This window comes from Microcaecilia unicolor, chromosome 4 (assembly GCF_901765095.1).
Source record: "Microcaecilia unicolor chromosome 4, aMicUni1.1, whole genome shotgun sequence".
Classification (NCBI taxonomy): domain Eukaryota; kingdom Metazoa; phylum Chordata; class Amphibia; order Gymnophiona; family Siphonopidae; genus Microcaecilia; species Microcaecilia unicolor.
In genome coordinates, this window is record NC_044034.1 from 250,870,717 (window position 1) to 250,885,121 (window position 14,405).

Sequence of the window (14,405 nt, forward strand, 5' to 3'; positions counted from 1 at the left end):
AAAACCAAATCTATGACCAATATTGGTCGCTCAGTTTCAGCAGAAACTAAAACCATAAATGAGACTCCCCGTACACCCTCCCCAACACCTGACCAAAAACGTCCCCTCCCGAGCTGAGTTGAAACCCCCATGACGGCAGCCCCCCCTCTCTCTCCACCCCTCCTCCCCTGCAATCACTCCCCCCCCATAGGCCTTTCTTAGGAAGGCCTGGTGGTCTAGTGGAGTCTTCAGAAGCAGGAACAAACCCCAGTCATTCAGCCTGTCATGCTGATTCCAATTGTAAAATGGCTGCCCTCTGAATGGGAAATGATAGACATGCCAATTTGAGAGAGAGTCTGTCTTCAGGGACTGTCTTCTCACATTATCTCAGACCAAGGATTTCAGTTCATCACTAGATTCTAGAGAGAATTGATGAAGCTTTTGGATAGCCAGATCCACTTGTCATCTTTATCCCATCCACAATCTAACAGGCAAACTGAACATGTCAACCAGACCTTACAACAGAGATTCCCAAACCTTTTACTATGGTGGAACCCCTAAAATATTTTTTCATACACTGAGGAACCCTCAATTTATGTAAACATATATATGTTCATACAAAAAGATTCTACAAATCTAATTTCTTGAGGAACCTCTGAAGGGAGTTCGATGAATCGTAGGGTTCCTTGGAACCCAGTTTGGGAATCATGGCCTTAGAAAAATATTTGCAGCTTCTGTAACTAGAATAATTGGGCCCAGCTACTGCCTATGGCCGAATTTGCATATACCAATTCAGAGCGTTCATCCACCAAGTTTTCCTCATTCTATACCAGTCATTGTTTTCATCCTCATTTTCATTCTGGAGAGTTCCAGTGGAAGCAGACTGGATTAAAGCTTTGCATGAACCTCATATACAAGTACAAAAGGAGTTAGAAAAAGTAAAGGGTTTCTCAGGAAATCAAACCCATAGCCTTACAAGCTAAGGCTTGAAGACTTGCATCTGAGCCACAGAGGCTGATTAGTAGCAACCTGAACTCCCCAAAATGTAGCCAATAGGGGCAGAAGGAGTGGCTAGCCTGTTGGACTTGAAAGAGGCGTGTCTTATCAATGGCAGTATATAAGGAAGTCCAGCCAGACACACCCTTGCTGGTTCAGCAGTTTTTGGTGGGTCTGACTTGTGTCTGTTGTTATCCCAGCTTCTTGTGCTAATTCAGTGCAAGTTCTTCCCTACTTATTTTACGTTTTATTTCTGCTGTATCCTTGGTCCCTGTCTCATGCCTGACTCCTGCACCATAGTTGGATCCTGCTGTAGTTATGATTCCTGTGGTCAATGACAAATTCTTGCTCCATGTCTGGTTCCTGATACTGTCTGGTTTCCATCTCGCTCAACATTGCCCTGGGCGTAGCCTCTTTATCCACACTGTTGCCTAGGGGAGGTCCTTATAGTGCCCTTGAAATGCCTATGCATGATCTGGTAAGCATGCCTACTTATACATGTGTAAATGGCTGCACGGTTTTATAAAAGACCTTTACTGTGTGCAAAACTTGTTTAAGTACAGAAACACTGATCCAAGTAATCAAATATATTGAACTGAGACTTTTATTTTAGCTATTCAATTAATATGACATTTGGGGGGTAATTCTATAAGGAGCTGGCTAGTTTTAGGTGGCAGGAAATCACATAAATGACAGTATTGTAGACATTTACTCATATAAATAACCTCTTCTAGAATACTGTCTAGTAGTAAAGTATGTACCATGATTTGATGACATGTAGTTTGCCAGTAGGCATGCTTATGGATGGAGTTTGGGCGGAGCACATGGGTGTGTGTAAAAATTATAGAATTCTATCATTTATGTATGTATATGCTAACATCTTCATGTACATATGTTTTTTGACCATATGCACTAGTATTCTATAAAGAAAAGGGGGCACACATTTTTCTTGATAGAATAGACTTAACGTAGGCACCATAAATAGCGCCTATAGTGGGCATCCTTTTATAGACTGACCTTCTTGTAGTCTAACTTGAATTTAGCCTATATATCTATTCTTGTCTTATTCCTATGAAAAGCATCAGATTTCAAACCTTACATTTTAAAATGTTTGTAAAGGGTAACCTTTTAAATGTTCTAGATCCAATCTGGACCCTTTGAAGCAATTCACAGATGAGGAAATCTGGGATGCTTTACAAAAAACGCACATGAGTGAAAATGTAAGTGAATGTCTAGTTAGGAATGTTCAGTATCATACAGTAACATACATAACGCTTCTATATATAAGGTGTCTTTCATACATTCTTCTGTTGGTTCCCATGGGTTTAATATATCAGAATACAAACAACAGAAAGACAAAGCTCCACAAAAATGATCAAAAGGCGAGAACAGTGGAGATCTTGCAAACACACACCAGGCATGCAGCTTAAAATTGTGGCAGTAGTACATTCTAGATGCCGGGATTTTGAGTTTTGCTTCCAGATCTTTGATCATACAATTTACATGTGTATCTCAGACTTTATAGACTTTTATAGAGATGCCTGATTTACCATCAGAATTGTTTGTATATCTTGTCCAGAGGACAGATTGTGTGGACCCCTGAAGCAGTCCATCTGGCCGAAACATGGCCCTTATCAGGTCCGTTTGTGTTCTAATAAAGGATTGCTCCAATTTTAAGCTGCACACCTGGTGTGTATTTGCTAATCTCCACTGTTCTTGCCATGAGCAGGCGCCAGGTACTGTACACCATACTTTCTTGCTAGGATAGTTGTTCACAATCGTGAAGACTAAGGTAAGGTTTCTCAAGCTAGTCTTTGGGGAACCCTAAGCCAGTCTGGTTTTCAAGATATCCACATTGAATATGCATGAAATATATTTGCATGCATTGTCTTCATTCTATGCAAACATATCTCATGCATATTCATTATGTATATCTTGAAAACGAGACTGGCTTGGAATTCCCCAAGGACTAGCTTGAGAAACCTTACCTTAGTCTTTACGATCGTGAACAACTATCCTAGCAAGAAAGCATGGTGTACAGTACCTGGCGCCTGGTCATGGCAAGAACAGTGGAGATTAGCAAATACACACCAGGTGTTCTTTCGCCGGGGGGAGGGGGCATCGCGCTGTTACGGGGTGGGCGCTGCACCCGGGGGGCGGGGCGCATCGGCGATCCGCCCTGGGTGTCAGCCCCCCTAGGAACGCCACTGCATGGCTACCCCTTTGAAAGTTTTAGCAAAGCCTCATGCTCATTCTGTACAATATGTGATCAGTATTTAAAGGCTTTGTCTAATAAAAGTTTTGGAATCAGATGGCTAAACCTTCATGGCTAGCATTCTCCCTAGCTGACTGGCTAGATTTTGTTTGGATTAATTGTTCTCCAGAAAAGAATTTACCCAGAGGTATTGTTGTGGCAGTTCCAAAATCCAGTTCAACATTGGCCAGCCAGTCAACTGGTCAACTGTGGAGGGCAAGAATGCAGGTCTACAGTTAACTGGATAGTTAATTTTAGACCAGATATATCTACCCAAACTTATCTGAGATGAATGCCTGGATAAAGTTAACCAGTCAATGTTGTTCAGTTACCTTTACCCATACTTAGCTGACTGAAAATTGGCCTCTGCACCCACAGCTATAAAGTGTGTAAACTAAATCAACCATTCTTTTTCTAATACTTTATTTCACTTAGAAGGTTTTGTTCAAGATATTATCTAGTATCTACTAAAACAACTTACTGGTTCCTCACAGTGAAAGCAGTCATACAGAAAACTGTATAAATTTCAGATATGATCTTCTGGCTTCATATATTCCTATTTTAGGTATATTTGGCATACTTCATCATGTAATGACCTTAGGACACTAGCGGGCAAGAGATAAAGAGTGTGGAAAACACACTGTCATGTCATCCTACAATGTTTTTTGAAACAGCATTAAGAGCTTCTGCCATTGGAATCGATGTCCACAGATTCTAATGTTTGTGGGCTTCAGACCTCAGATATGGCATGCAAGAAAAGCTTGCTGATATGCCCTACAAGGCAGATAATCTCTTCAGAGATATGATCAAAATGTGGTGGTTCAGATTAAAGCTCACTTTACACTGTAGATTAGTGCACCTTCATTCTCAGTTTCTCACTTCAATCCCAGCTTTTTCATTGTTAATATAAAATATCAGCTACAGAAAATCATCCTTAACCTGTTAAAATTTAGAATCAAGGGGTCCTTTTATTAAACCGTGGTAGAAAGTGACCTATGATAGTATGGGTACATGTTGTTGGCATGCTCTGGGCCATTTTTTTACCACGACTGGGAAAAAGGCTTTTTTCAATGGGGGCAGTAAATGACCTTGCACTAGAGTTAAAGAGAGTATGTGGCAATTTACTGCCTGAGCCCCTACCGCCACCCTTTGACCTAGAGGTAAGGGGTCATGCACTACATGCATGGTGCTCTTGCAGCGCATATTAATGTGGTTGCACTGCCGATTACCACTGGGAATGACCCCCACAGTTGAAAATAGAAAAATATTTTCTTCCCTTGGAAACAGCGCATGCCAACTTTGACATTACCACCAGGTGGGCGTGGTACCTGGGAGGTAGTGTTGATTTGGTGCACACTACACACACGGTAGCCCTACTGCTGCTTTGTAAAAGGGCCCCTAAGATTGATAGTCACAAGATCCAGCTGATTAAAAATTCACTCTTCAGGAAAACAGAAAAACTGGTGTTATCAGCTGAAGTTATATTGTTAATGCATTATGGGGGCCTTTTACTAAGGCGTGCTAATGGATTTAGTGCTTGCTAACAATTAATGTGCGCTAAATGCTAAGATGCCCATTATATTCTTATGGGTGTCTTATCATTTAGCGTGCACTAATTGTTAACAAGCTCTAAATCCGTTATCACGCCTTAATAAAAGGACCCCTGAAGAAACCATGTAACAAATGATTGCTGTGTATTGAAGTTAGAAATGATTTTTTTTTATTCATTCCTGTTCCCATGTCTGGTTAAAATACTAGACTGACTAAAAAGAGGCCAAATAGGGATGGGCACAGGATGGGGTTTTCAAATTGGCTGGTTAACACAGAATTCATTGCTAACTGGATATGGGGCCCTTTTACTAAGCCTCATAGGAGTGTATGCATGTCCTACATATGTCAGTTTGGAGTTGCTGCCCGGCTACCGTGTGACCCTTGCGGTAATTTCAGTTTTGACGTGCGTCCGCTATGTGCACCGGAAAATAATTTTTATTTTCTGGCATGCAGCAAAAACTAGGCAGTAATCGTCATTCTATGCACGTAGACAATTACCGCATGGTTAATGCTTGAGACCTTACCACTAAGTTAATGGCTGGTGTTAAGGTCTCGGACTCAAAATGAACGCGCACCAATTTTTATTTTGCCGCACGTCCATTTTCATCAAAAATTTTAAAAAGGCATTTTTTGCAGGCACGCTGAAAAATGGATCTATGCACACCCAAAACATGCACCTACACTACCGCAGGCCATTTTTCAGTGCACCTTAGTAAAAGGACCCCTATGTTTGTTCTCCTTAATTGTGACCATATAAATGGCTGACACATTTAATCAGACAAATTTATTGCAGTTATATTTAGCCAGATATTCAAGTTTCAGCTACAGCTTTGGCAGGTTGGCTATGATTTGATCCCTGGGCTAAGTTAACTGGATGTATTTAACCAGTTAGGATTGCCACTCACAGGCTCTTTGAAAATCAACCCAGGTATGTCATGTTATTTCAGCATCAGTCTGATTGGAAGGTGACTTTAATATTTCTTTAATTTTTAGATAATGCGACTACATGATAAACTGTGTGCAGAAGTGACAGAAAATGGCAATAATTTCTCTGTAGGAGAACGCCAACTGCTATGCATGGCTCGGACTTTACTTCGAAATAGTAAAGTAAAAAAAATATTATTGCATGCTTTTCAGAATATTACATCCTCTTTACAAATAATTACATAAGAATATAACATTTCAAAAGTGGTCAGTTTTTTGGAATATGTTTAAAATCTTTGATGTTATCATTATTTTCTGAGATATGGCTGTATATCAGTGGTTCTCAACCTTTTTTCAGTTGGGACACACCTGATGGTTGATGCTCACATATGTGATACACTTCATTCATGACCTTCATGAACTTTTGGTGTGATACAGTATGGCGTTTCTTAAGAATTAACCCCTGGATTCTATAAAGGGTGCCAAGAATTGGGTGCAGATCCTAGATTGGCACCCAAAATAATTAGTTAATAGGCTGTAATGATTTAATTATTGGAGCTAATATGCACATAATTGGCACTAATTATGATTTGGCCGCCGATCTGGCTACATGCCATTCTGTAACTATGGATGTCTAAATCTGTGCACAACTCAGAAGGAGATGTGGCCATAGGAGGGGGCATGAGCAGATCAGGGGCATTCACAAAAGATTTGCATAGTGTTACAGAATAGTGGGGATCTGTACCCAATTTGCACACCGGGATTTACACCAACTTTCAGCTGATGTAAGTCCTCCCACTCAAAAGAGTGTCAAATTCTGTGCTCAATGGTATTCTAGAGTGTTCATCCAGAAGTACCCTTTATTAAATAGCTTTGAGTACTGAATTTTATCGACATCAGATATTTGGCGCAGTTTATAGTATCTGGCCTTAAATGCTCTGCATCCAAACAAACTCTATCTCCCCCCAACAACATAGCAGCATAGAGAAATGTAGCAGATAAAGACCATCCAGCTTATAATCGAAAGTGATCGCCGGCCATCTTCCGACACAAATCGGGAGATGGCCGGCGATTTCTTAAAAGCGGCGAAATCGGTATAATCAAAAGCGGCATTTTTTACAACATCGCCACTTTCCTGTTGCTTCGCCGGGGAAAGTTCAAGGGGGCGTGTCGGTAGATTAGTGAAGGCGGGACATGGGCGGGCATGGGCGTGGCTACCAGATGGCCACCTTTTGCCGATAATGGGGGAAAAAAAGCGGCGTTAAGCAGTATTTTGCGGGCTTTACTTGGTCCTTTTATTTTCACGACCAAGCCTCAAAAAGATGCCCCAACTGACCAGATGACCACTGGAGGGAATGGGGTATGACCTCCCCATACTCCCCCAGTGGTCACCAATCCCCTTCCAAACTAAAAAAATAAAACTAAAATCCTTTTTTGCCAGCCTGTATGCCAGCCTCAAATGCCGTACCCACCTCCATGACAGCAGAATGTGTTGTATCCTCCAACAGCCTTTCCCTGGTTGCGATGTGGCTCTCAGGTGAGTGTGACACCTTTTCTGTTAGGTGCCCTGCAGAGTCACATTAGCAATGCATTGTGGTGGGCTCTACTCCCATGGTGCTTTTCCCCCCTGCTAACTGGGTCAGAGTGTGCCCTGTTTTGTTTCCTGTTGTAGTCCATGCAGTAGTGGCCATTTTTGTTAGCCAGTTTTAGTTCCCTTTCCTTTGTTACCCACGTTAGAGAACGTAGTTCTTACCTTGAATGGTGCTGAAAGAGGGCATTGTACACCATTGTGCCAGCTCTGACCTACTGCTAATCTTAGTACCAGGGGACTCTTTGCCAGTGGGGCACAACCTCTGATCTGCAGTTAACTGTGAGTAAACGTCGTTATTTCAAGAAAGGACTTTTTCAGAGAGATTAGTCTTCAGGTGTGAACTGGTGTGCCAAAGTTATGCAGCAGCAATAAGTCCTAGAGGCTGTATGCAGGTCCCTGGAGCAATTTTAGTGGGTGCAGTACATTTGTGGGTAGTGGGTTTGGGGGGGGGGAAGTTTGGGGGGCTCAGCTCCCAAAGTAAGGGAGCTATGCACGTGAGAGCTTTTCTGAAGTCCACCGCAGTGACCCCTAGGGTGGCTGGTTGGTGTCCTGGCATCTCAGGGGGGCCAGTGCACTAAAATGCTGGCTCCTCCCACGGCCAAATGCCTTGAATTTGGCTGGGGTTTGAGATGGCCGACATAACTTTCCATTATCACTGAAAAACAAACCCGGCCATCTCAAACCCGGCGAACTCCACGGCATTTGGCCGGGCTAAACCCTATTATCGAAAAAAAAGATGGCCGGCCATCTTTTTCGATAATACGGTTCCGGCCAGCTGTAGCGCCGCCGCCAACATAGATCGCCGGCCGGCGACGTTCGATTATGCCCCTCTATATGGCCTATCCAGTCTGCTCATCCATGCCATCTACTCTCCCTATCACTCCCTTAGAGATCCTATGTACTTGTCCCAAGCTCTATTGAATTCAGATGCTGTTTTCATCTCCACCACTTCATCCAGGTGAAAATCATTACTAGCTCATTCTTACCATGGAAGTTACCATACTAAAAAATAAAAAAAATTTATGTATATATTCTGATTCCATTGTCATTTCAGTAATACTACTACTACTATTTAGCATTTCTATAGCGCTACAAGGCATACGCAGCACTGCACAAACATAGAAGAAAGACAGTCCCTGCTCAAAGAGCTTACAATCTAATAGACAATAAATAAATAAAGTAAGCAAATCAAATCAATTAATGTGAACGGGAAGGAAGAGAGGAGGGTAGGTGGAGGCGAGTGGTTACAAGTGGTTACGAGTCAAAAGCAATGTTAAAGAGGTGGGCTTTCAGTCTAGATTTAAAGGTGGCCAAGGATGGGGCAAGACGTAGGGGCTCAGTAATAGCAACATAAATCTCTCCACTACCAGGCATATTGTGAAATAACCAAAAAAAACAAAAAGGCACACAACTGCTTACAAAACAGTAGATAAAAAACAACAAAGCAGTGGAATCAAATGCATTTATTGGAACAATACCCGACGTGGCCACGTTTCGCCCTCAGGCTGCGTCAGGGGTACAAACTATCAAAAGTGTATATAAATATATCATACACACTAGTAGTTCCAAAAATCTAGTTCCACTTATCTGCTACTTCCAACTAAACTGATATGCATTAGCAAGTTACCATACTAAAAAATAAAAAAAATGTATGTATATATTCTGATTCCATTGTCATTTCAGTAATAGCAACATAAATCTCTCCACTACCAGGCATATTGTGAAATAATACAAAACCTGAAAAAATCTGAATTCAATATACATGTAACAAATCTACAGTAGCACTAATTCCAAGTGTTTGTGTTTGAATCATACCTAAAAACAGGCAGCATTAAAAATATTACATGAGATCCTAGAACACCAATACACCTACTAATTGTATAACAGAACAAATAGAACTGCTACAGAGTCCTACACAGGAACCACATACAAACAGAATACCATACCTCAGTTACACTCAAAACACAGGCAAATCATCACCAAATACAGAACAAAGGATCACAAATTAGAAATTGAAATATAAAGTCAAATATTGAGCTGGGAACCCCAAGTCAAACTAGGCATGTACCACAGCATAAGTACAGTCCAGTGGTTGTGTTTGTCAGGAATGTGATAAATCTGTTTATAAACTTTGCTGAAACCCTGACATTTACCATTTTTTAATGCTAATATATTATGTTCCTTGTGTGATAGATAGTAAAACTATGTACTTGGCAGTTGCGGCCAGGAAGAGGGAAGCCCTATGTGCTAGTTAGCCCAGGGCCCACAAATTTGTGATTGTTCCTATCTGAAGGAAACCCAATCTGGCAGCAGGAGATATGGCTAAACAAATTTTAATGCCCTCCTTCCTAGGTTGTGTAGAGAGCAACCTGCACACCAGAGTAAAGCTTGCTTTATGCAGTTTACCTCCTACACAACCTGGGAAGGAGCATGAGTTCGGGTTTGGTGTAGCCGCATCTTCTTTGCACTCTGGTATCTCTCTTTCATACTCATTCTCTCCCCTCCCCTCTACTTATCTCCAAAACACCCTCTCCATGGTCTGACATCTTATCCTCTCCCAAGCAACACCCAACAATATTCTGATATCTCCCCCTCTCCCTCCTGTTTCCTCACCCGTTATTTTGGCATCTCTCTTGCCCCCCTCCCCACCACAGGTCCAGCATCTTCTTCTCTCCCTCTCCCTCCCTCCACCTCCTCATAGGTCCAACACCTCTCCCTGCCCCCCTTTCTCTTGGGTGCAACACCTCTCCCTCATCCTTTCTCAACCAACTCCCTCCCCCTTCCATGAGTCCAGCACCTCTTTCTCGTCCTCCCTCAGCCTCCCCCACCTCAGTCTGTCAAACCTCAGTTCTTTGCTGGCAGTGGCAGCAATAATACACTGCCTGGGCCAAACTGAAGCCTTTCTTCTGCCGCGTTCTGCCCATGCATAAACAGGAAGTTGTGTCAGAGGCAGGATGGAGCAGAGGAAAGGGTCCAGTTCGGCCCAAGCAGGTGTTATTGCTGCCCCTGCCAGCAGAAAGATTCAGGTGTGACAGAATGGGGGAGGGGAGCTGAAGGAGCACAAGAAAGAGGTGCTGGATTCATAAGGAGGGAGATGAGAAGAGAGAGACATGCTGCAAGCATTCAAAACACCCCACTGCTCTGTTTCTGTGTTGGCCCCGCAACACTCCAGCTTGTCATTACACACCAGTTGAGAACCGCTGCTATATAGTGATGAAGTGCCACCTACCAATATCATTCATTCATCTGCAGACTGGCTCTTACATATCTCCTGAATGTGAATATTGTCATTGGGGACCTTCATGTTGGAGGAGGTATCTGGCTTTCATGGAAAGATATGTGCTTCTAGACGGGAGCCTATGGAATGTATGGGGTGGGGGGGGGGGGGTAGTTCATATGAGCATAAAACATCACTATGAGAAAATTCAGAATTCTTGAACCAAAATCTTCTTTAATACAGTAATCAAACAATGAAAAATAACTTACAATTCTGATGTGCTGGACAAGAGTTTTTGCATTGCAAACTGAAAGCCAGTTTTCCACTAGCCCTTTCTCCGAGGAAGAGAAGCTGGGAGGATTTCAGCAACACGCTAAATAGTAATGCTGTTTTACCTGTTTATACATTTACACTGGTAAAATCTTGATAGCATCACAGTAGCTTGAAGGGAGTCATACAGCAAAGTACAACATAAGGCAGATTTAGTTCACAGAGGAGAATGCTGCAGATTAACTCTTACAGACCCAAAGGAGGGGCGGGAACTAGCCCAGCAAGCACAGAGAACAAGCCAAGAAAGAGTCCCATAAGACACAAGGATCTGGGACATGTGTTCTGAAAGAGCCTATTACAGAGATTTGTAGTCTTATCCATTTTAAAGATATATGCAATGTAATTATTATTGACAATGCTCAACATATTCACATAAACAACAATAGCCTGCCTCCATGCACATGGGGACAGAACAAGTAATCCAGATTAATGTTTAGAAAATGTATTATCTTTATGTCAAGTATTTTATTTCTTGCTCTCACTGGCAGTTTTTAAATCAGATACCTGGTCCTGGAGGCACCCCAGCCAGTCAAGTTTTCACGATATCCACAATGAATATTTATGAGTTCCAATCCTCCACCCTCCTGGTTCCCTGATTTGATCCTTACCATACTCTCTCTGATTCCTGAATGCCCTTGGATCCAACTCCACCCTAATAAGTCCCTCCCCCAAAGTCAATCCCAGCTCACATGTGCTAAACCCACCTCTTCCCACACTCCAGACCCCTTTCACCCCCAATTTCTCTCTCCCTCTCAATTAAACCATTTTAAGTATCCTGGATAGTTAATAGCCATTTGTTTTGGTGAATGTAATTGCCCTTATGCACCAATTCCCTCTTTTGACAGCAAAATGTTTTCACAATAAAGTGTTTGTGTGTGGGGGGGTGTTATGGACCAAAACGGTTTACATATATGCAGGTACCTTCTCTTCCCTAGTGGGCTCGCGATCTAAGGGACCCTTTTACTTAGTTCACCAAAAAGCACTGCCACTGGTTGCACTGAGGCATCCCACGGTAATGTGCTGATCAGCGTGTGCTAATCCCACACTAAAAAATAGTTTCTATTTTTTGGTGTGGGAGGCATGTCTATAGGCGGAGAATAGGCACTAATTGGGTAGCATTTCCACTTGCTTCCCGATTAGCACGGGAGTAGCACAGAAGCCCTTACTAGTAAATAGGTGGCGGTAAGAACTCCCATGATAATGGCCATTTTGCTAATTGGGAAATTAGCATTTGACCATTACAGGACAATATACAAATGCAACCATTTTACCACCACTCTAAAAGTGGCTGCAGCATGTGGTAAAACTCAAGCTCCACAAACAGCACCTGCCACTTTTGAGCACGACTTAGTAAAAGTGCCCATAAATTTTTGTACCTGATGCAGTGGAAGGTTAAGAGACTTGTCCAGGGTCACAAGGGGCTGCAGTGGGATTGAATCCAGTTCCACGGGTTCTCAAGCCAATATCAAACCAAGCTTACTTTGAATTTGTCTTTTACATGTGATTATGTAATTTAAAAAATCCTAATTTTTGTTTTCAGATTTTACTTCTAGATGAAGCAACAGCTGCAACTGACAGTGAAACAGATGCTTTGATTCAGGAAACCATCAAGGATGTATTTTCTAATTGCACAATATTAATTATAGCTCATCGTCTCAACACTGTACTCAACTGTGACCGAATAATGGTATTGGAAGATGGAGAGGTATATTTAAGAAAAACTAATTATATAGTCTGAATGCTCAGTTTTTTTTGTCATTTTGTTTATTGTCGTAGATAACATATAGTTCAAAGTAGAAGCAACTAATGACTGGCAAGGATAAACTTACTATCCACAAAAAACAACTAACATTTTTTCACCCCCCCCCCCCCAGTCTGCTGCCGACACCTCTCCATTTGACCAGGGGGTTAGTGGTAGTTCTTACACCAACCTCACAGAGCAAATCCTACAGCAAAACTTAGGAATGTGCATTATCATTTTCTCTCTTGTTACCCCGATTTAGCCCCCGCTCCTCCCCCCTCCCCAGTCACACACAGCCCCACAGCCCCACACACATACCCCTCATAATCTAGCATTCAAAAAATGTCAAAAGAACAGCAGCTTACAAATCAGTCACAGAAGTTTAAAGCACAAAGTCAGGAGTCTGAGTAAGCATCCATCCAGGCAGATTATCAAGACAAAGAAGTCAAGTGCAGTCTCTGATCAGCACTTAGTGCTTCACCATTGCATGTTTGCTAACATCCAGTGTTTGCTGGCACAGCTTGCCTCACCCATTAGTGAACTGCTACCATTGGGGCCACTCCTTCAATGTTGATACCTTCTTAGTCTGTCCTGAGGCCTGAGCCAGAATACCTGCATCTGAGAGCAGCACAACTACCTCTTCCTTACTACTCATCCAATACGCTTTACCATCTCTCATAAAAGTAAGAGCAAATGGAAACTGTCACATGTAACATATTCCTTCTCATAAAAAAGTATGCACAAACAGAAATTGTCACATATAACATGTTCCTTCTCCCTGAGCTCTCCTCTCCTTTTCAGCATTAGTGTATCCTGGAAAAATTACTGTTGCTCTTGCCTTTTTTGCGACTGCCTCTTTGGCTTTATAATTATGAAAGCAAGTGACTATGAGGGGCATTTTCGATAGAACGTCTAAATCAGAATTTGGACGTTGTACTTAAAACGTCCAAATTCTGAACAGGAAAGAAGGTCATTTTCGAAAAAGATAGATGTCTATCTTTTGTTTTCAAAAATACTATGGACGTTTTGTTTTTTGGACGTTTTATGATGTGGACGTTTCATTTTTTGGTCCATTTTCAAACAAAAAATGTCCAAATGCAAAACGTCTAAAATAGAGGAGGCGTGGCTTAATGGTTAGTGCAGCAGGCTTTGATCCTGGCAACATGGGTTCAATTCCCACTGCAGCTCCTTGTGACTTTGGGCAAGTCATATGCACAAGGGGCATTTTTGGATATGACATCTAAGTCTGAATTTGGACATTTTTTGTAAAACGTCCAAAATCAGAAAAGAAAAGGTCATTTTCTACAAAAAAAAACCGTCTATCTTTTCCTTTTGAAAATGCTGTTTGGAAAAACGTTTTATGATTTGGATTTTTTATTTTTTGGTCCATTTTCAAACAAAAACATCCAAATGCAAAATGTACAAAATCCACAATACAGTGAAACCATTCACATGTTCTAAGTGTGGTAAAAGCTTTGGTTGTAATGTAAATCTCAAAGTCAGTGGCGTTCCTAGGGGGGCGGCGCCCCGCCCACCGGGTGCAGCACTCCCCCCCCCCCCGATGCAGCGCGGACCCCTCCCTGGCGAAAGACACCCCCCCCGCGAAAGAGCCCCCCCCCCAGGTGCTGCCTGCTGCGAGTTTACTAACTTTGCTCGTTTGCTGCAGCTCCCTCTGCCCCGGAACAGGAAGTAACCTGTTCCGGGGCAGAGGGAGCTGCAGCGAACGAGAGAAGTTAGCGAACTCTCTCTCGCAGCAGGCGCGCGCCGCGGCACCCCCCCCCCCCCCCAGTGGTGTGCACCCGGGGCGGACCACCCCCACCGC

At 42.5% G+C, this 14,405-nt stretch overlaps 1 protein-coding gene across 1 annotated transcript in view; it reads left to right on the forward strand.

Moving 5' to 3' along the window:
* Window positions 1–14,405, forward strand: part of LOC115469687 (multidrug resistance-associated protein 5-like) — a 416,281-nt gene that overhangs the window by 385,865 nt on the left and 16,011 nt on the right. Inside the window, 3 exon segments of the mRNA XM_030202474.1 lie at window positions 2,117–2,195; window positions 5,774–5,887; window positions 12,383–12,547. Coding sequence (XP_030058334.1) covers window positions 2,117–2,195; window positions 5,774–5,887; window positions 12,383–12,547 — 358 coding nt within the window.